The 23,080-nt window shown below is 43.2% G+C and overlaps 1 protein-coding gene across 8 annotated transcripts in view; it reads left to right on the top strand.

The window, feature by feature from the left end:
- The window catches only part of brd4 (bromodomain containing 4), a 40,726-nt gene that overhangs the window by 11,113 nt on the left and 6,533 nt on the right, over window positions 1-23,080 (top strand). For 3 of the 8 annotated variants that reach the window (XM_084072720.1, XM_084072721.1, XM_084072719.1), the window contains exons 1-10: window positions 736-1,400; window positions 17,229-17,610; window positions 18,917-19,054; window positions 19,149-19,284; window positions 19,790-20,130; window positions 20,271-20,642; window positions 21,337-21,465; window positions 21,629-21,868; window positions 22,181-22,431; window positions 22,580-22,938. In XM_084072720.1, the coding sequence (XP_083928846.1) occupies window positions 1,303-1,400; window positions 17,229-17,610; window positions 18,917-19,054; window positions 19,149-19,284; window positions 19,790-20,130; window positions 20,271-20,642; window positions 21,337-21,465; window positions 21,629-21,868; window positions 22,181-22,431; window positions 22,580-22,938 (2,446 nt within the window). In that variant the 5' untranslated portion in view covers window positions 736-1,302. Of the gene's footprint in view, window positions 1-735; window positions 1,401-17,228; window positions 17,611-18,916; window positions 19,055-19,148; window positions 19,285-19,789; window positions 20,131-20,270; window positions 20,643-21,336; window positions 21,466-21,628; window positions 21,869-22,180; window positions 22,432-22,579; window positions 22,939-23,080 lie in introns of those variants that run through there. The other 5 variants (XM_084072726.1, XM_084072724.1, XM_084072722.1 and 2 more) reach the window with 4 other exon arrangements.

Here is a 23,080-nt window from a genome sequence, read left to right as displayed (position 1 = left end):
TGGTTGATGTAAGCACTAAGCACTCATACCTTGCCTGAGTAATACTAATTGGACTCAGAGCTAGGTGTGACTACACATCTGTTTATTCTGTTTTCCATTGAGTTATCAAATCGATGCACACAGGATAAATCCGTCATCCCCACAAACGTTAAGAGAGGGACAGCCATTGTCACGCCAGATTGGGTACCTGCCTTTTATCTATTTAGATTTAGTTTTCCTTGTGGCTATCTATTACTATATTTCACCAAAGGCATGGGTAGCAGTGTATGGTCACATGGTTATAAACATACCTTTTGACCCGAAACCTTGGCTGTCATCTGTCCTGCAATTGGCAGTTTCATCGGCCTTCTGGTGTCTAGCGCATATGACAGTGTGTGTGTATCATAGAGTACAGAAGTATTGTGTATATTAGGTGTCCAGCCACAACATGTAATGTGTGGGAGTGAGGAGGAGTGCAGATAAGGAAACACTTGGTGGAGGCCAGATCAGTCTGAGGGATGAGTGAGTGAGTGGGGGGTGGGGCAGGGTGAAATAGAGGGAAGAAGGGGGTAGGGGTGCCAAAGGTGTAGGAGTGAGAGAGCGAGAGAGAGAGGGAGTGCGCAAGGGACCTCCAGGCTATTGATGGGGAAAGACGGGAGGGGTGGAGAGAGGGAGAGAGAGAGCGAGCGTAACAGAGCAAGAGGGAGGGGTGTGTGTGAGTGTGGGCTGAGGCTCCGGTGAATAAGGAAGGAAGCAGCAGAGCCATTTTTACTGTTGAGCAACTGCATGCTGCTCTCTCTCTGTCTGAGCTCAAGAGAGAGAGAGAGAACTGGAGTAAGAAAGTGATCCACCTGGATCTCACCGGAGCCCTCTGCCCTATCCCTCCCCCCGCTCTCTTAATGGAGCTGGTGTCCGTTTGAGTGGGGGAGGCCCAGAGAGGAGACAGACACACAATGGAGCGAAGAGCCTGTGGCAACTGGGCTGTTGTACTGCCGAGAGGGGGAGGGGGTAGAGAGGAGAGCGGTGCTCACAGCTAACAGCCTGCCGGCTACCGGCCTCCACAGCCTCCCCTCGTTCCGCCTGGATCCACTCTGTTCCCAGGCTCCTTTCTGGGGCCTTTTCTTGTAACAAACCACCTTGAAACTAGGTTCAGACTGGGCTAAGGATTACAAAACGCGTCCCGCTGGATTTTCTTTTCTTTTTTTGAAAAGATACACACTGGAGTCCTCAGTCCTGGGAGTAGCAAGATAAAAGGAATACCAAACTTCTCTTTTATTCATTTGATCCTTTTTAGTTTCGGTTTCTGTTCAGTGAAGTTCTTAAATGGATTACAAGATGCATGCCAAGTCAAATGATTTGCTGGATTTTCAGAAACTGGATGCGCTCCTGGAAAAAATTGCACACTCGGTCTCTGTGAAAAGGTAATTCTTGTTTTGTGTTTTTCAGTAGAATGTCCTCACAACTGAAATATAGAGGCTGAGAACATTGACAGTGTAAAAGTAATACAGTGAGGCATATGGTGAAGGCTAAATTCAAGACAGACTTTAGTCGTTCTTTGGGACCAACACGTTACTGGTATTGTTAGTTTTAAATACCCCAGCAGCATAATGATTTAACTTGGAAGCAAGTGTTCAGTGTTAGGACTGCATTGTTAGTCAGGATACTACCAGAAGCCACGAACAAGCAACCTCCCGGTGAGAGAGGAGGGTGTGTGGGAAGGGGGAAGGGGGGGTTCTCGGAGGAAGAAGGGGGTTGTGTGTGTGTATGAGAGAGAGAGAGATGTATTGTGGCAGTAGCCTCTAGGTTTTGAAACATCTCCTGATTCCTGGCAGGGCTTGGCTTGCTTACTAAGAAGCTGGAAGGAAAATATAAAAAAAAGCGGGTTCACTATGGCTGTTTCCTGTTACAATGTGACTGAGTCATGCTTAGTCTCTGTGTCAGGGCATGTTGTCATCCACTGACTCACAGTTGATGTTGGCATAACTAAAACGATCTTCCTTTTCACTCTCCCAACCACCCACACACACGTCCAGTTCCAAAGAATTTATGATTCCAAAGAATCAGATGTGTGTAATTCTTAAAGCCTTAGAAGTCGGCTTCATTTCTTAGTCCAGGTCACACACACACAGCTTTGTGTATCTTTGCCATTTGTCATGTCATAAAAGTTCAGCTCATGGGTGTTAATCCTGAAGCCTGGCTTGAAGACCATTAACACAGCTACATTTAGTGTACTACCAGAACGTGTTGGGGTGTTGTCATAGAAACTGTGGCTACCATCCCTACACTGTATTTTTGGCTCAGATTTTGGAGGAACCTGCATGGTATGGAAGAATCATATGGTGCATGCAACCAGTTCAAGGCTTACTATTTGCCTGCAATATCAGCATTAAATCCCAAAGAACACCAATACATGTTTTAGGCAATGATTGATTATCATGGTCATGTGTTCATCCGGTTGTCATTGGTTTTCTTATGCAATGGAAAACAGCATTGTTCACGCTGTTAAACTTATGTCAGCCTGTCAAGTAGTCGTCTATGCCGCTTACGCTGCACTCGTGAGTTTAAGTCAAAAGTATCTGAAGTAAGTGTGTTCATGAGTTGTGACCTGGCCTGGTCATCGTGAGTGGGCCATATAATCTCTGTCAATTTAATGGGTTATGTTATCCCCGGCCTACTGACATGTATACCGGTGCTTCTGTAAGATCATGTCATAATGCCTCCTAGGCTAATGGATGAAATTGATTGGCTAAATAGCCCCCCCTGTTCAAAGGCATGTGTGCGCACACACACTCACACAGGCGGATGAACAAAATTATCGCTGTGTCGGAGCAAATCAATATGTCACTGTTGTGTATTAGCAGGCAATGCAGCATTTTTTGGAGATGCTGTTCCCTGGAGGTGGTGCTGAAGGGGATAGCATGAAAGAGGAGAGGAGTGTTGTTCTTTGCCATGTTGCTGTAGTGGCATTAATTATTTATTTATTTGCTTTCAGGCAAAAAAAAAAAACACCCTCACTCTGGGAGTTTCAAGTGGAATCTGTGGGCCTGCTTTTTTGTGTGCCTGTGACCATCTTCGCCCTCTTTGTACATAAATGATTTATAGTTTACTTTCACGCGGGATACAGATGTTTTGCCGTCCCCCCCCCCCTCTCCTTTAATGTAGGGCAGTCATTGAGTGGCTTTAACATAGAAACACATATCCTGGTGTGAGCTGTCCACCCCCCTCCCAGTAACCAGAGCTACTTCCTCTTCTCCATACATTCCACAGCAGTCTGGGGTGATCTATGTCCAGGTCAGAGGTCAACTGTTATTCCAGAGAAGGATAGAGCACATGGAGACGGGGAGAAGCTAAACTGTTAACTCTGAGACACTCTCAAGGGCTATATGACACACTGAAATCATCACTGACACGAGTGAAGTTAGGTTACTTACTTGTTTGGTATTTGAAGCATCAAATTGTCTCCATATATTCAGCTGCACCGCAATTCATAATTTATACCGCACCAACCCAAATGAAAAGAGAGATGTACCAAAACACACATGCAAGCGCACTGGGACTGTTGTATGTTCTATCCTTCCGTCGTTTCATTCAGTCTTTCTCTCTCTCTCTCCTTTCCCCTTGCACTCCAACCAACAAAGCGGTCTTGAACTTAACAGAGTAGGCTACTTTTGTATGATGTTCTCCTCATCCATATTTGCTGTTTAAAGCACTGCCATCATCAGCTAAATATGTGCAAAGAGGACGGGACTCAGGATCAGGATCTGTGCAGACAGTCGTCTATTTCGTTAAAGACTGACTTTTGTTTCTCAAGCGAATTTAGAACAGTCAAACTTTACATACGGCAATACAACTTTGAACTTGCCAATGCCTTGATGCAATATATACACATTGTGTTTTGGTGGTCTGTGCTGCGTGTCCAAAAAAAGAACCAAAATAGAACCATGCCCTGAAAGACGGGTCAACTGATTTTGCCCAGTTGACGCAAACAATGGGTGCGTTTGATGATGCAAGCATCTGATGCTTTCAGTGTGTCAGGACCTTCAGAGTTACAAATGGACAAATTAATACTTTTTATAGTGCAGCCTTTAGATTTACCGCTGTTCTAAGCTGCTGCTGCTGTCTAGGCATGTGTTGACATTGCTCTGACATGGTCACGGCAGTTCATAATAATCTTAGGCTATTATATGGATTGATTTGTCATATTTGTCACTGAGTATGATGTCAGCCTTAGTTAAAACAAAGACTCTGGATAGATACAGAGCATTCTATTCCAAGCCAAAACTGCCCTTTTGACATGTCCACTGTTCTCCAGACTATATCAGTAACAACTGGTATTTGTCAAGACAGACCAGAAGTGATTGACTGATTGTCTTGAACCCTTGCATTCCTATTCTGGCGGGGGGGGGGGGGCACATATTCTGAAGTAGATCTACAAGCTCACAGTGCATTGAGTGCAACGTGTTTGTTGTGAGCTTGTTGATCGGCTATTTTCGGCAGAGAGATTTTCTGTAGAGGTAAAAAAAAGAGCGGACCAAGTACAGAGCCGACCCTGGTCAAGTTTATTACGGACTGTTTAAGTCAGTTAGGTTGTGTGTGACAGTGAGAATAGGCCCAGACTGATAGTGTCATCATCATTATCATAAACTTGGTGAGGTGATTCATCATGAGGTCAGATTCTTGGCCAAGTGAGCTAATCATTCCAGCCTTGATAGGTTGTGTTTGTGTTCAAAGAAAATAATAGCCTACTCCAGTGTCAGTGAAAGTGGTGCAACGCTGAGATGGAATTGTACTATACAGCACATTTTGAAAGAAAGACTGCTATAGGTGGCTCACCTACAGTACCGTGGTTGTAATGCAATCTCCATCAGGGGAGAACATCCAAAAGTAGTTGCCGGTCGCATACTAGCATAGTACAGTACTTAACAGGTTCACAGTCACACACCATTGATATGTAGACAGAGCATTCATGTTAATTTGTGCAACACCTCTCCTATATGTGATTTGTTGGTTTTCACATTCAAAGCTTCAGGCCTGAGTGATTGTCTTTGTTGTGACAGTGAATGTTTGTTTTTCATCGACTCTGTGGCCCATCAAGATTGTCTGGTTGTTTGAAAAGAGTAGTCAGTAGACCCTCCTCTCATTTACACCTTCCATGGACCCATTGCTTTAGTATCAATGACTGCCATGTCACAGTGCAACGCGTTGTGAGCATGTAGATCTGCTATTTTCAATGTGCGACACAACACGCAAATCAGTATATCAAGCCTTTCATGAGCTGTTGTGGACCATCTGGTAGCTTTGTGTGTATTTATTTACGTATGGTGAGATCTGCTCTACGGATCGCTGTAGGACAGCTGTGGACCAGGCTCATATTGTTGTTAACAGCCTCTGATTGTTCCTTGTGGAGTGTTTTGGTGTCTGGTCTCAACCATCTGCACGATACCTTTCTCTGTTTCCAGTAGGTGCCGATGACTCAGAATAACAGCTGCCTTTTTCCTATGTATTGACCTTTTTGGTAAATATGGTTTGATTTGACAAACAGACAAAGCTGCACCAAGGGCCAGCATCCTTCAGATCTTTATTGGGATTATTGAGACTCTGTCTCAATGTGTTTTACTGGTTAAATAAAGGTTAAATAAAAATAAAAATAAATGATTGACATGCCCAGTTTGTTGCATTAAGTATGAGCTTCCCATTGGTAAGTGTTCTTCACATTTGACCATGATGATGAGGCTACTTGGGACAAAACTAAATAACTTTTAAAGATATTTTTGGGGTCTTTTCTCTCTCGCCTTTATTGATAGTACAGTGGAGCGAAGTAATGACACGAAACAGTGGAAGAGTCGGGGAGAGACACGCAGCAAAGTTCCGTCGGCTCGGGAATCGAACTCGCGACTCGCTGTCAGGCTGTATCAGAGTATATGTCGGCGCCCAACAAATCAAGATTTTGACAGTAAAGCCTGATGCATATACATATGCATATTTTTCAAAAATAGCAGTCAGATCTACAAGCTCATAGCGCTGCAGTCAGTGCTGCACTATGAGCTTGTATATCTGTTATTTTTGAAAAGCGAGCCAAAGTATAAAAATGGTTAAAGTGGTTAAAATGATTGTGATGCTATATTAACTCATTTTGCTGGGGACCCCCTGGTACCCCCTCAAGGACCATAACATTCCCAGATAATTAGGCTAGTATTTTGCTTCTGGCCCTAAAGTTTTGACATCAATGGTTTTAAACCATGTCATTAAGTAAGCATCTCTATTTGTCAACATTTTGTGCCTTAGATCCTCAGCCCAATCTCATTGACCATCTCAGACAGTTTAGGGCAGGCTGTCATTGTATACAGTGCAAACATGAGCCAGTGACTTAGATTAGTCTCAACGTCTTCTTGTTACATATACTGTACTTATTAGATCAATGGATTTATTGTGTAAGCCCTGCCTGTAACAATAGACATATGTAATGAGTGATTCTTGTGATAATATGAATGGTCTAAAATGGATTGGTGTTGACTTTCACCGACAGCATTTTATTTTATTTTTTCCAAGATCTTAAAGCTGAGTTAAACCTTTGGAGTGGTTTTACAATTGAGTATGAGAAAGGCAATCAATGGGCAAATCAAGGTAACCCTAGCACCTATGTTACTCTGCGTAGGACCCTGGTGTGTGCATGACTGTTAATTTATTTGTACGTCCTTTTCAACTTACATTTTGAGCTTATTGAAGATGGACTGAGTTCACAATAAGCGAAGTGCTAGACCGGTGTGAATTATTTTCCACTGCTGTTATTCCACGTGTTGGTTTGCCCGTCAGTCTCTGGTCTGAGTGCCTCTGGGAGGCTGTAGCAGAAATCATGTGGTGTGGCGCAAACTGCTTTTCCTCTTCTCAGAAAGTGACTCATCAAGAATGTGATTAGTCACACAGATTCATGCAGTGGTGTGTTTATCTTTTAAGGGCCTTTGCGTGGGTGTGTTTCTCTGTGTGCGACTGAGTGACTGCATTGACTTTTTATTAGTGGTTACGTTTTTGTACTAGTAAAAATAAATCCCTATGAACGATATTTTTCTTGTTATTGTTTTCAACCTCAGAATATGGAATGAGAGAATGCTAGGGTATTTCCGAACCAGTGTTCGGAAATAGTATGTCTGAAGTCTCAACCATATGCTGCACAGTACTAAAGTCCTCAGTATTCATTTAACTGATAATGTAAAAAATGACCAAATAAGATTTAAATTAATACTGAGGATTTTACTGTGTGCAGATCGTCCCCAGGGCCTCCGTGTTCCTCATACAGACGCAATGTCCCTGCCATGTTAGCCCGAGGAGAGGACACGAGCAGGGACGGGGGTGGGCAATAATAGGCTGTGGAACAAGTTCCTCGGCAGCCAGATGACGCCAAACATTCCCATTCCCGTCCGCCCACATCCCCTAAACACTCCCAGGTCCTGAGACTGAGTGGGAAGACAAAGGTCCACATAAAGCACACAGCCATCTGAGCCAAAACCCAGACCCAACCCACTTGTGAACTCACACTGACACAGAGCAGCTCTTTAATGGTTGGTCTTTTGTGAATTAACTGTTATTATTTCTAATGGTGCAAGTCTGCACTTAAGTCTGAGTTATACTTATGTGCGCCTCCCGAGCTTGTAGATCTGCTATTTTCAGTGTGCGACACTGGCGCACAACTAAGAATAAATCCGGCTTTAGAAACACCCAGGTAACTTTGCTGTGGAAACATTTGAGGTCAAACGTGGCGCTGTTTGATCTCCGTTTGTGAAATCACGTGTTTCACCCAAGAGGAATGACCTTTGAAAAATTCTCCATCTTCCGTATCATTGTCTCCCTGTGGAAACATGTAGGTCTCTTGTTACCATCTCTCATCTCAGGAGGGGAAACATGATCATACATATCCTAATCTTTATCCAGGCTGCGTCTGTGTTTCTTGTATGATATGATTTTAACAGAACCTGATCAGCAAGATATGTGGCTGATATGTGGTTTAGTTTTCACTTATTCCGTTTTTGTATGTGTGCTAATATTGTTATTATCGTATCTTAATTCAAATGGAGTGGAGTTACCTGGCATAACAAAAGCTTGATATTTGATATCAAACATCTGATATGTGGTTTGATTTAGTATTCAGTCCACTACTGGGACAACCAGGCCCATTTACACAAGGGTTCCTCTAGTATAGAAATTTTCGGAATTTTCCAGTAAAGCATAACAAAACCAATGAATAGCCTAGTTTACTTTAGGTTTACAACATGACACACAGCCCTTGCACAGAATGCAGTGAAGGAGTGAGTGTATATTGTGTTTGTGTACATTTCTAGATGTCCTAGGTTACTTGCCTGGAGGTTTAACATCACCTGAGAAGGAGCTGCATGGGGGGTGTAGGGGGCTGTGTGGGGGTTGGTATGAGGGGCTTTCAGGTACAGTAGGAAGGTGATTCGAAAATGGTGTTTTTTTGGGGGGCGGGGGCAAAGTTTCTTTTTTAATCATGGGATTGCGGGTATGGGGCTTGGACTTCAACTCACTCGTCAGTTGTGGTTAGATTGTGATTTTCAGACCCAGTGGTTGACATTTTCATGTCAAGGACCCCCAAATTTATATGTATTTGGTTGCAGACCATCTGAAAATGTTTTTGGCCAAAGAGATTTGTGTTTAATAATTTTATTTTTTATAATTTGAGGCAACCCCCTCAATAACCCCTGGGGGTTCCCAGACCCTACTTTGAGAAACACTGCTCTAGATATGACTATTACTAAAAAAATATATATATATATATTATAAATGATAAAAACATTATTGTAATTTAAATTCTATATTATACAACTGTAGAATTGAAGAAAACTGAAGAATTAGTCATTTCTGTTATTACCTAAGAACAAATTGCAGCTAAGAATAAAACATTGGTGAAGAATGTCAGAAAATCTTAGAGAAAACTGCGTAAGTGGGTCTTGTGAAGTAATGTCTTCTTATGGTTGGTGAATGAGGCCCATTGTTACTATAAATAGAAAAGGATTGTTACTGCTCTACAGCCTTCATTTGGGATCTGATTTGAATGGAACTTCATGTTGGGTAGTAAGTGCTACATGCTATTATCAGGATGATGTAATCAGAATTTTTCTTTTATTTAATTATATTTACATCCCGCACTGATAGCTAAGCAAGACCCCTTTCTCAACCCAGACCCCTGCATCCCAAACGCACCTCAGCGTTCTGAGGCTGGAACCAGAGACCGCCTCATCATTTGGCAAAGTCGCTGAGCCACCAACCACATACAGTATGGTAGCTGAGATTATGACATAAGGGGAAAATAACTGCATTTTCTACTAAGAAATGTGTGGTGTAAAGTGTAGCAGATCATTGTTGACAGCTGTGTGTGTGTGTGTGTGTGTGTGTGTGTGTGTGTGTGTGTGTGTGTGAGAGACTTAAAGCAGGAAAATGGAAAAAGCCTAATTAATTACGTAATAGGTAGTACAGAGCATTTGGTAGTTGTAGCCTAGAATGAGGATCAAAAGAGGTGCACACATCCATTTTCCGTTTAAAGGCAGGTTCTGATCTTGAAACTACAAAACTTAGAGACAAGTCAGAAGAAGAGCAGTGTGCTCGAAACATCGCTCAGCCCACTCAGGTGGTACCAAAAATAAATATGCAAAAGGGAGCTACAGTGTGCAAACCTTTTCCTCTAAGTAGTTGTAGCCTACCTAGCACAGGACAGGTACACAGTACACACCACATTGATATGCAACCAGAGCCATCAATGGTAATTTGTCCCCCCTCTCTTCTCAAACGCATTCATTTCAAACCGATTCAAACAGCCAGCCAGGAGCTCACAGCATCGTTAGCAATGTTCAAACTGTTTTAAAGCGCGTGTGTGTGTGTTCCAATGTCTATGTAACCCTCTCTATATGTCAAATTATATGTTTTTGTAGGAGATAGCACACACGTGTTAATATGAGTAAAGCAGATTTGGGGAGCATAAAACCTGAATACTTGAATCCCATTCAAACACAGGTTTTCAGGTTTTCTGCTCCCCAAATCTTGTCTTGGTCCCCTTATAATAGTCAGGCACTGACTAACCACACACATCCTTTCTGGATGTAGAGTGGCCGTTTGGACCTGTTTTTCCTGGCTGACACTCTTTTACAATTTAGGCATTTAGCACACGTTCTTAATCCAGAGTGATTTACAGTAAGCAAGGTAAACGCAACATAATACATAAAATGCATAGAAATGGTAATCTAGGATCATAGGTAAACCAGGAACCTATTATAAGTCTAAAGTAAACAGTATAATATATATACATAAATAATCTGTACATTGAAACTATAAATAGGATGACAGGTCAACAAATTAACCTAAATTACATTTAACCTTTGCATAAGCCTGCAAGGTCGTCATGGCTAGGGCAAGTGCTACGGGCTTAAGTGGAGTCAGAAGAGGTGAGTCTTCAAATTACGGCGGAAGATTCTGAGTCTGCAGTTCTAACTCCAATGGGGAGTTAGTTCCACAGTTTGGGAGCCAGAAGGGAAAAGAGTCTGGGACGTGTGGAACGTTGTCCCGGATGTTTTAGGGAAGGTTCCGACAGCTTCCGTGTGTTGGCTGATCTTTTCAGATTGGGCTATTGATGTAATCACTTCAGTTGAGTTGAGTTGATCAAAAACACTCATTCACGCTGTTCTACAAAGACAAGCACACTCAAGCTTTCTTTATTTGTAAATGGTGCGCCTTTATCCTAACTTAAGCTCTTTACAATATGCATTACATTCATCCATTCACACACAGGCGGCAGACGAAACCATGCAAGGCACCATCCTGCTCATCAAGAGCAGTTGGGGGGTTCAGTGTGTTAGGACACTTCATCACTAACCCAGGGGGAGCTTGGGATCAAACCTGGAACCTTCCGTTCCCCAAGCAGCCACTCTACCTACTGAGCCACTGCCACCCCATTGTTGTTACAGCTGGTGTATGGGTACATGAGAGTAAAATTCATTTGTTCTGGTTCCTCCGATATTGTAGCAGCAATAATAATATTAAACATATTTACAACAACAGGGGAAAAGGAATAATCAAGAATTACGGCAGTATTAAGAAAAATAACAGTTTGTCAGTTTGTCCCAGAGCTGAAGGTGCTTCAAGGTGTTGTGTGCAAGGTTCTTACTCCTAGATAGATAGATAAACTTTATTTCAGACACAATAGGTCCATATAAAAACAGTAATACAAAACAGACTATACTGTTTGGTACTCAGATAGCCTGAATAATACCAGAAAACATTGCCTCCAGTGTTTCCAGAAGCACAAGGAATACCTTGTATCACTCTGTGTGATCCTGTTAAGGCCATTATTAACACAGTATTTGACTCCATCAATCTACACATAAATATGTACATACAATTCCTAAATACATCATGAAAGGTGGGTATATTACTGCAACATTTCACTTGCACTGTGGGAGTTTCAGCAATATTTGAAATGCATCATTATATGCCACCTGAAGTTTTTTCATTTTTGCTTTACTATAACGGCAGCATAAGTAGGCTGTATATATATAGTTGAGTACAATTGGTTTTAAAAGTGCTATTTTAACATTATCTGTGACATTTTGTGCCAGCATGTTGGCTTGAAGTTGCCCATATAGCTCACAACACTGGAGCTGCACATCATCGTTATCATTGAGATCATCTCTAGGTTATAGGCTAAATATCTATTAACCGTATGTCTGTGTGTGTACAAGCTTTAAATTGGCTTGAGTTTAGTTTCAGATTTAGAACCAAATGTTCTGTAGAGTCTGTACATGCATTAGGATTATCCTGTTATTTAACCACGTTACCGATTAGATAGCATGACATGGTTGCCACCAGTGGATGATGTAAGTTTCATATTATGACACTACTATTTTTCTTTACTCTAGCTTTAAAACTGAGGTTGGGCATTGCTAGCGAGTCTGTGAGCTGCTTGCTGGCTGTTTGAACCGGTTTGAATGAGAGTGAGAGGGGAGGGGGACTGCGAGCTTGCTGTTTATGTATGCATGTACATTCAGTTTCTCCTGAAAAGGATGTCCTTGTCCCCCCACCTTTTCATGTCCCGGACATCACCCATGTGATTATGTGGGCCCCCCACCCCCTAAATCACGCCTCTGCTAGGCTGGTCATTTGAATGTGAAACCCAACCAATCATCGCAGAGCAAATTTACATGAATGGCCATGGCTGCATATCAATGCTGGGCGTAGGCCTACCTGTTAAGTAGGCTACTGTACTATAGCTAAAACACAACTACTTTCAAACCACCACGAACGAGAAGCCAGACAGTAGCATTGACAACAGAAACCACTGCAGCATTCTATAGTGTGTTTGTGTGTGTCACGTTGCCACCAATTTGTGGCAAACACAAGAGGTCACGGCGTGGAGGTGGCGACTGGCAGTGAGGACAGAAACGGTTCGACCACGCACGCTTCACACAGTTACAGTAGTACGTTTGCATGGTGGTGGATGGCCTTCCTCGATAGAGATACTGATTGAACTGAATGTACAGCTGCAAGGTAACATTTACAATTCTGTGTGTTGTATGCTTTTTGATCAAATCAGACGAAACGCTCGTAACTACTCACTGAGTGCGACCAGCGCAATCGCTGTTTTTCTTTTCTCTTCTTTTTTACATTTCAAATATGAAAATGGTAACGTTAGTTTGTGAGTATCTACTCTTGACCATTTGTAAATTAACTCATCATGGCACTCAAAAAAAAGAACCTGAGCAGATTCTCTTAGTCACCCAAACTGTTTGTAAACAAACGGGTAGTTTGATGACGTCACGTCAGATAATAATAACTGTCTTCCAAAAATAAAATTAGTCTGACGTCGTTTATTTAGTATAGGCCTATTTGATCATGTCTGTGTTTGGAGAAAATGGAATTAATTATGTCCGTCTGGCGGTAGCCAGAAGTAGCTTTGGAAACGACAGTAGGAAATCACGTGATTCACTGTCCTGAGATTCCTTTCTCAGATTTCGTGTGTTTTGATTTAGTTTGTTTGATGAAACGACTGAGAACTGACAGCGCTACTGTCTCACAGAAATAAAAACGTCTTTCTGTAAGAGACTACCCATTTATGTTTTAAGTGTGAAGGGGTCTCTGACTTGTTGATTTTCAGGGGGCAGCTCTTTCAGGGGGCAGCAACTTAAACAAAACATTGTCAATTATGCTGAAATCGTGTTGTGTTTTGGGCTTTAACACCAGATGCTCTGTACATCATGAGTTAGGACTAGGGGTTTTCTATTTTCCTGTTTTGAAATGCACACACACACACACACACACACACACACACACACACACACACACACACACACACACACACACACACACACACACACACACACACACACACACACACACAGACAGAAGACAGAGTTCAAAGCTACTCATTTTCCCTTACCCTAAATTGGGTGCGTTATTTAACCCCTCTGTCAACAAGATAGCATGACATGGTTGCTACCAATGGATACCTTCTTTGGTCACCTCGTTTCATAATATCATACTTTACTATCTTCACTCTAGCTTTAAAACTGAGTTTGATCATTGCTATTGATTCTGTGATCTGCTGGCTGTTAGAATCAATTTGAATGAGAGAGGGGGCTTGAGCTGGTGCTGTTTCTGAATGGTCCTGTAGTATTGTGTGTAGTTTCTGTATGTATCGGAGAAGGTGGAGGGTATCCACCCCTAAACTCCGCCCCCCTTCCAGCCATAGACATTTTAATGTCTTGTGAAACCCAGTCAAGCTGAAGATGAACTGTTCAGCAGTGACATATGTGAAATGCACAGATTTTTTTGTTGCGGGGGGGGGGGGGGGGGTCATTTCATATTGAAGTCCAGTAATACCAGCTGAGATTATTTACTTTATTGTATTAGAAGTGTAATATGTTTAATCATTGGCGTTGTGTTGTTAAATAAATATCTTGATAACTATGAAACTGTCTTATTTCTTTAGTAATCTTGAAAACCAAGTGCTTAAAACCAAGTACACAACATTTGTATATGAAATCATGCACTATTCTCAATATTGTATTGTTTGGTAATCATTATTGTTTGGTATGCATAAAGCCGTTATCCCCAGAATTGATCTTATCTTTATTATCCATATGACATTATTGTCTCATTCTTAAATATCTTAACATTTTTATTATAAAAGTATTGACTATGTATTATTCTAACTAGCAGCATATAATGCTAATAATAAGACATAAAAGCCAGTAGTTTAGTTTTCACTGTCTGGCACTTGCTTTGGGAAACGGCCAAGTGACAATGTGCTTGAAAGGGTTGCCCACCTCTGCAACTGTTCCCGATGAGGAGTTTGCAGAGCATTCACACGGATGGTGTGTGAATGTGTAGATTGTGTACATGAATGGGTGAATCGAATGCACCCTGTAAAGCACTGATAAAGGCACTATGGATTGGAAATGCAGACCGTTAATATGGATTATTGACATCCAGGGATAGTAATGTGCAGCAGGAAGAACTAATGGCTAAGCTACTGGAGTGATGAAGACTACTGTTACGAAGGCTTTCACTCACGTTCACGTCATATGGGTATTTGATAGGTTGCCATAGTTACCCACTGAATATTGGTACTCCATATATGGAGCTATGCGACATATCTAACTAACCTATCGAAGTCTGACATCACAAATTCCATATTTGGGCGTGGTTGGTTGATCCATATATGGAGCTGGCAGAGACATCTAGTGCTGACATCATGCTAATGTAAAACTGCATATGGCTAATAGTGGTGGGAAAAAGGTTCATTTTAGTGAACGAGCGATTTCGTTCACGTTCATGTTCACGGCAATGATTCGTTCAAATGATTCGTTCACGTTCTCGTTCAGTAGCGCTATTTTCTAGTGTTCAAAATGTACTCGAGTAAAAGTACAAAAGTATTGGCATCAAAATATACTTAAAGTACCAAAAGTGAAAGTACTAACATATTTGAAAATAGCCGATCTACAAGCTCACAACGCGCCGCGAGCTTGTAAATCTGCTATTTTCAAATAGCCTAGGTATGAAATAGGGCTAAAGTGGTTAATGTACGTTTTATAATGTGTGTAAAACACCATCACGGGAGCGTCTTTTTTTTACATCGCGCGTGAACATAACAGTTTCAGAAAGTGAACGAGCTCGTTCACGTTCACGGCAATGAACTAGTTCTTTTGAACGAATCGATCATGAACGACACATCACTAATGGCTAACTCATCGTGACATCAGTGAGATGACACGAGCGTCCAGCCAAGCACTATATCAAATCCCTAAGACTAGAACCTTCAAGGTCATCGACCAGCTCCCACCAGGAGAGAGACGGGCAACCTTCTGTACGAACCAGGATATTCGGCCTTACAACCCAAATACCTCTGCATGGTACAGGGCTCCCTAGATCCATACTCATTCTTAACCCATTCAGTCCGGGGACGCATCTCTGTCATTTTAGATTTCTTTGGCTATTAAAAAATAGTAGATATACAAGCTCATAGCAAGCACAGCACCGAGTGCCGTGTTATGACCTTCTAGATCTGCTATTTTTGAAAAATTGTGAAAATGTGTGCAAATCTTTGAATATACATAAAAAAATATTCTTAAAGCGAACATTTGTAACTCAAATCGTTGCTTCTGGGGGGTCCCTGGAACAAAATATTTTACAAATGTTCGCTTTGAAAAGTTGTACAAATCTTAATATATATTTTTTAAACAATAGCAGATCTACAAGCTCATAGCGTGGCACCCGCGCTATGAGCTTGTATATCTGCTATTTTTAGCGGTGCCAACCGCTCTACACTTGACTTTGTCCGTATGTCCGTCCGTCCGTCCGTATGTCCGTCCGTCCGTCCGTATGTCCGTCCGTCCGTCCGTCCGTCCGTATGTCCGTCCGTCCGTCCGGATGAGCACGGGATGAGCACGGCAAAGAAGCAACACATACAAACACACGCACACACACACACACACACACACGGACTTGGAGATTGCCTATGCCATCTCTCCTCTCATTGGCCACACGTGCCACTGCTTGTCCGTCCGTCCGTCCGTCCGTCCGTCCGTCCGTCCGTCCGGATGAGCACGGGATGAGCACGGCAAAGAAGCAAACAGCTATAACTTCAGTTTGCAGCATGCCACCAAGTCCAAATTTGGTATGTGGACTTAGACCACCAATAGGGACGAGCATGAATTGATGACGTTATCAAAGGGACCCCCAGCGGCCGTATGAGCACGGGAGTTTAAACAGCTATAACTCCAGTTTGCAGCATGCCACCAAGTCCACATTTGGTATGTGGACTTAGACCACCAATAGGCACGAGCATGAATTGATGAAGTTATCAAAGAGGGGTCCAGGGACCCCCAGCGCCCGTATGAGCACGGGATGAGCACGGGATTTTAAACAGCTATAACTCCAGTTTGCAGCATGCCACCAAGTCCACATTTGGTATGTGGACTTAGACCACCAATAGGGACCAGCATGAATTGCTGAAGCCCCGCCCCCTCTGTCTTCCCATTGGCTGGCCTTCAAACAACCATAACTCAAGTTCGCAGCATGCTATGGAGTACAAATTTTGTACATGGACTAAAGCCAGCGATAGGGACTAACTGTCATTACTTAAGCCCCGCCCCCTCTGTCTGGCCATTGGCTGGGCTTTAAACAGCCATCATTCCAGTTTGCAGCATGCTACCAAGTACAAATTTGGTAAGTGGACTCAGACCACCAATAGGGACGAACTGAAATGAGTTAAGGCCCGCCCCAAAGGCACCGCTTCCTTCACACAGGGTGTGATTTTTGAATAGCCAAAGAAATCTAAAATGACAGAGATGCGTTCCCGGATTGAATGGGTTAATCACCAGGGTTCACATCTCGGTTGAGTTCTTATCGGACACCACTGCGGCGGGTCCTACACCTAGACAACCAAGTCACCCTTCATTTTGAGAAGTATTTTATAACCACCTTCAAATTTGCAAAACGTCCGTTAGAAAATAGGTTAAAATATCCTTGTGACCAAATCTTGGAGCCAGAGTCCCAATGTCGGGGTGATGTGTGGGGTTACAGATAGGGCTATGAAAACCAGCATGGCAACAAGTTAACAATGTTTTACTCAGATCATAATGACCATGTTAATTGTTGTCTTGCATTTAATAAATTATTGTAGCTATGTGGTTTAACTTGCAAGATATCATACGTGTTGCTAATGAGTGTATGCTTCCTTCTTTCCGCAGAGAGTCCAGTGAGGAGTGCAATGGGATCAGCAGTACTCTGTCAGTGGAGTCCGTGCCAGGGCCAAGACTGAACTGGTGTCCTGCCAGCACCGCTACCCCAGCTCCAGTCCCCGGCCCGGGACCCTTGCCCACGCCCAGCCGTGCTAGCATGGGGGACGGCCTGGAAGCCGTCGCAGCACAGATGTCGGGCAGCAGCAGCCAGGGGCAGCCCCCCGCCCAGCCCCCCAACATCGTGATTCCAGAGTACATCAACCCCAGCAGGCCCAAGCGTCAGACCAATCAGCTGCAGTTCCTGCTGAAGGTGGTGCTGAAGACTCTGTGGAAGCACCATTTCTCCTGGCCCTTTCAGTCTCCAGTTGACGCGGCCAAGCTTAACCTGCCGGTGAGTGCTTTTCTCTATCTGGCTCTTTGCTCACAGTACCACACAACTCGGAGATGCATCGCGTATGCGGTGCACATAGGCAACAGATTTATTATTGCCTGTGTTTCCTTACTGTATTATTTATCCCTTCATCACACATAATGAGGTAGTTGAAAATGTTGCAACGTCAAGTTAATTGAGTCAAAATGAAGAATGCATTATGGCTGCATCATTACTTTACAAATTACGGAGTTAAAGTTACGGAAGTTAAACGTACTGTGGGCAGCAGTAGCTCAGGAGGTTGAGCAGGCGCTTGGGAACCGAAAGGTTCGATCAACGGCTCCCCCATAGTTACTGTTGAGGTGTCCTTGAGCAAGACAGTGAACCCATAACTGCTCCTGATGAGCATGTTTGTGCCTTGCTTGGTTTCCTCTGCCATCGGTGTGTGAATGTATTATGTAATGGGTGAATGTTATGCACATTGTAAAGCACTTTGGAGAAAAGCGCCATATAAATGCACCATTTACCATTTATTGGCCTTACTTAACTGGTGCATTGATAATGAACAGGTGAATGAAATGGAATCAGCTTACCCAGTTATTTTTGTTTCCCCTGTGAAGATTTAAAATGAAACAAATCTCATCAATGAGAGTTGCAATTAAAATGTACCCTATAAGCTCTAATCAGTTTGTTTCAATACGTTCAATCATTACATAGCGGCCTGATGATGACTGGTAACAACATGAAATTGGTACAGAGAGGGCTGTCTCGATTAAGAGTTTTCTCTTCAAAGTTATGTGGCTTAATACCACAGCTTATGGTACAATCAACTTTTTTGTGCCTACGTCTTTATTTAGAGCTTGTGATGAAGCAGTCTCTCCTTACTCGCGTTGTTTGTAAAGAAACATTTTCATCAAGCTAATGTGTTCAGTTTTCTTAGTCTAGTTAAGCGTTTAGAGCCAAAATAGCCTACATCTGTCTTACATTTACATTATAAACCTTGAGAATTCTCGGGTCATCAAGGACCAGTCTAATAACTTTCCCTAAAGTTAAAACAAAACATTGTGAGACGGTGTTTAGTTATTATGCCAAACATAGTTGGAACAAACTCTGGTCTATGAACAGAGTTTGCGCCAACTCTTGACTATTAAATCCAGGCAAAAACAAATTGTTCTCTGCTGCCTTTTACTAAGCATACACATTTCAAGTTACACCTGTTTCTTTTTTATTTCTGTAATTTAGGCTTTTATGTCTTTGAATGCTTCTGTATGCCTTGATTTGCCCGTGTGTATGAAATTGTGCATTGAACTTGCCCTAATTGTTTTAGGACTATTACTCAATAATCAAAACTCCTATGGACATGGGAACAATCAAGAAAAGGCTCGAGAACAGCTACTACTGGAATGCCCAAGAATGTATCCAAGACTTCAACACCATGTTTACCAACTGCTACATCTACAACAAGGTATGTGCTGAAGCTATAAAAAACAAATCCACATTGTATATCATGTTGTTGATGCTGATGGATGCTGATTTGTGCACTCTGTCTCCCCCTACAGCCCGGAGATGACATCGTCTTAATGGCTGAGGCACTGGAGAAGCTTTTCCTCCAGAAGGTCTCAGAAATGCCCGAGCAGGAGACTGAAATCGTTGTCATGACGGGCAAGGGACGAGGTCGGGGCCGACGAGACGGAGGTATTGGCGACACCACCCTTCGGCAATTTGTTTGGCATTAACCCATTGAGACCGGGAAAGAATCTGTCATTTTTAGATGTCTTTGGCTATTCAAAATGAGCTTGTAGATCTGCTATTTTTGAAAAATTGTGTCATTTTTTGCAAATCTTTGAATATAAATATTTGTATGCAGTTTTTTTTTAAACATATGTTCAGTGATTCAGTGAAACTTTTTCATGTCAAGGACCCCCAAAATTGTATGTATTTGGCTGCGGACCCCCATCTCAAAATATTTTGTTCCAAGGCCCCCCAGAAGCAAAGATTTGAGTTACAAATGTTCACTTTAAAAATATATATATATTCAAATATTTGCACACATTTTCATGATTTAAAAAAAAATAGCCAAATAAATCTACAAATGACACAGATGCGTTCCCGGTCTTAATGGGTTAATAGTTAATACATTTATGCTACTGTCTTCCACGAGACGGTGTTTTTCATCTTATTGTCCGTGTCTTCCATCAAGGACTGAACTTGAAACCTGGACCCATTGTCGATTCTCCGTCCACGACGCCACAAACCCGTGGCTTGTCCAACCTCCCGCCAGCACCGCAGACCAGAGGACCAGTGCAGGGCCCGCCTTCTCTACCTCCCCAGCCCATCATGCAGAGCCTGCCCCCTCGCGTGCCCCCTATATTACCAAGCCATGCACCACAGCTCGGACCGCCATACTCCCTGGGCCCGTCAGACTGCACCCCTCAAGTCCCGATCATGACCTCTGTGCCTCCACCCACCCAGATCAGCCATCCCCCCGCATCCATGCAGAGCACTGCCCCCATGCTGCAGGGCCCTGTAACCATGACCAAAGTGAGTGCCACTGACATTGAGCTTATTGTTCAGCCTCCTGGACAACGGGTGTTCTGTTTTTGGCAGCTGATCTAATCACTCATTGTCTTTTTGTGTTCCCCCATCTCTCTCTGCTTTCTTTCCGTTCACCCCATCTCCAGCCGAGAAAAAGCACGAAAAGGAAAGCGGACACTACCACACCCACAGCGAATGACCAATTAAGCGAGTCCTCTCCCGTAGAGTCAAAGTCTGGGAAGACGCTGCCCAGGCGAGAGAGCGCCCGGCCTAGCAAACTGATAAAGAAGGAGGCCCCAGACTCCCAGCATCATATGGGACTGGGGGGACCAAGCACAGGCCATAGCCCCAAAGCGCAGGATCAGCTGGGTTACTGTGGTAGCCTCGTTAGGGACATGCTCTCTAAGAAGCACGCTGCTTATGCCTGGCCATTCTATAAGCCTGTGGATGTGGCTGCTCTGGGACTGCACGATTACCATGACATCATCAAACACCCCATGGACCTCAACTCCATCAAGGTGTGTGGGAACTAGTGTTAACCATGTTACTTTAGAGAAGTAATATACAACACGTTAATTGTTGCTAATTCCATTCGTAATTCATTTACTTAGTACTCCCTGAAACAATCGGTAGGTCAGTAGGTAGAGCATTAGCTTTTGGACCACAAGGTCCTGGGTTCGGTCCAGACTCCCTACACAGCGTACGAGTAGCACGGCTTGAGTGCAGCAAGTCCTGCGGCAAGCAATCCATCTCCCAGGGGTCTAGCACATTGAAACGAGGATAGACTTCTCTTCTGATACCGTCAATAAGTCTCTCTGACTCCACCTTTTTAATTACTTACTTAGAAACAACCATAACAGACAGCAAAAGCCTGTCTATATTTCTCTTGCTGTGGCAGAGATAAATAATTCCATTTCCTGTTAACCAAACGTTTCCGTGCTGGCCGACCTGTGTCATGAATTCCGCACAAATTTGAATTGATGTGCATAGCTTAGAAATGGCTGTTACTGTTGTTACTTTGACATCCCATGTTGGAGTAGCAGTTGTTGTACTTTATACTCGTTAACCCAATAAATTGATATACAGCAACATGCTACTTAACTTTGTAAAGCAATTACTCTCAACTCTGGTTGAGAATGAGAATGTTCATTATTTGTGAGGGGGAGGATTTTGTACCATGGCTCACTGTTAATGTTCTTGATGCGTTTGTAGGGTAAGCTGGAGAACAGGCAATATAGGGAAGCCCAGGAGTTTGCTGCTGATGTACGGTTAATGTTTTCCAACTGCTACAAGTATAATCCACCAGACCATGAGGTGGTAGCTATGGCCCGCAAACTACAGGTAAAGGTGTTTTAACATGGATATAATTTCACTTTGGTTAAAAAGATTACTGTGGCAGTGTTTTCACCATCATAGCTCATTGGGGCTACGCTTAGTGCATTGTAATATATCACACATTTCAGTGAGATGTCTTATTGTTCTGTCATCTCTGCTTAATTTCCAGGATGTTTTTGAGATGCGTTTTGCTAAGATGCCAGATGAGCCTGAGATCAAGCCGCTGGTCTCTGCTCCACCTCCCCCCCTGCATCACCCTGCCCCTGTCAAACCCCAGCCGCCTTTGGGCCGTGTTGCCCCCGTCATCGCCTCCTCCGACAGCTCCAGTGACTCATCCTCCGAGTCCGAGTCTTCCACAGACGACTCTGAGGAGGAGAGGGCCCAGAGACTGGCAGAGCTCCAGGAGCAGGTCAGTCAGCATTGGTTCTCAAAGTGGGGTCCGGGGACCCCCAGGAGTCCTTGGGGGGGTTCCCAGCAAAAGTAGTTAATGTCCATAACAATCATTTTAAACACTTTATCCATTTATATGTTGGATATTCAAAAATAGCAGATCTACAAGCTCACAGCGCGTGACTTCGTGCTGCGCTGCAAGCTTGTATATCTGTTATTTTTGAAGATATTTGTCGGTCCTTGGCACAAAACATTTTCAGATCGGGCGTCCGAACCACTGCTTTAACGGGCCTAAAAGTTGTCAGTTTTGTATTCCTTTTCTAACACCTAGCCTCCTCTCTCGACACAGCTCAAGGCTGTCCATGAGCAGCTTGCCGCATTGTCCACACCGCAAACCAGCAAACCAAAGAGAAAAGAGAAGGAGAAGAAAGAGAAGAAGAAAGACAAGCATAAGAAGAAAGGAGGAATGCCTGGCCCGGTAGATGAGAACCTGGATCCCACATCGGTGTCCATGCAGCTCCCTAAGAAGTCAAAAAACAATAACAATAGCAACAAGGAAGTTGTTCCCAAGAAGAAGTCTAGGTTAGTCAATTAGTATTACACCCCAACACCTCAACGCAGAAGTAGGAATTCTGTACAATGCCCTGTGGTTCCGTGATGGATGCTCCTGTTCAGTTCTTGGCTAGTAATTACAAAAACAATGTTTTCTTTTTTCCCCAATCTCTTAAAGCAATGTTTGCATTTTCTTACCCCTTAGCAAAAAGGACGTGGTGAAAAACAACCACCCGGTGAACATGCAGTCTGTTCCCAGCCTGGATGATGACCTTGGGGCGGCTGGGTCGTCGGCCTCGGGGGAAAAGTGCAAGCCTATGTCGTACGAGGAGAAGAGGCAGCTAAGCCTAGACATTAACAAGCTTCCCGGAAACAAGCTGGGACGAGTAGTGCACATCATCCAGTCCCGAGAGCCTTCGCTCAAGAACACCAACCCTGATGAGATCGAGATCGACTTTGAGACGCTAAAGCCTTCAACTCTGCGCGAGCTGGAGAGATACGTGTCGTCCTGCCTCCGCAAGAAGAAGAAGGCTCCTGGTGAGTAACTGTGTAGAGAATGGCCTATTAGAACTAGTCACTCTCCTTGGTGTTCATTTTGTTATTTTATGCCATTATTTTAGCCTGAACATGATATATAATCATATATATACTGTATATATGTTGCTCTTTCCTGTCTACA

The sequence above is a fragment of the Gymnoscopelus microlampas genome (genome assembly GCF_963454915.1).
Source record: "Gymnoscopelus microlampas genome assembly, chromosome: 11".
NCBI lineage: Eukaryota > Metazoa > Chordata > Actinopteri > Myctophiformes > Myctophidae > Gymnoscopelus > Gymnoscopelus microlampas.
This window is presented reverse-complemented; position numbering and strand designations above follow the sequence as displayed.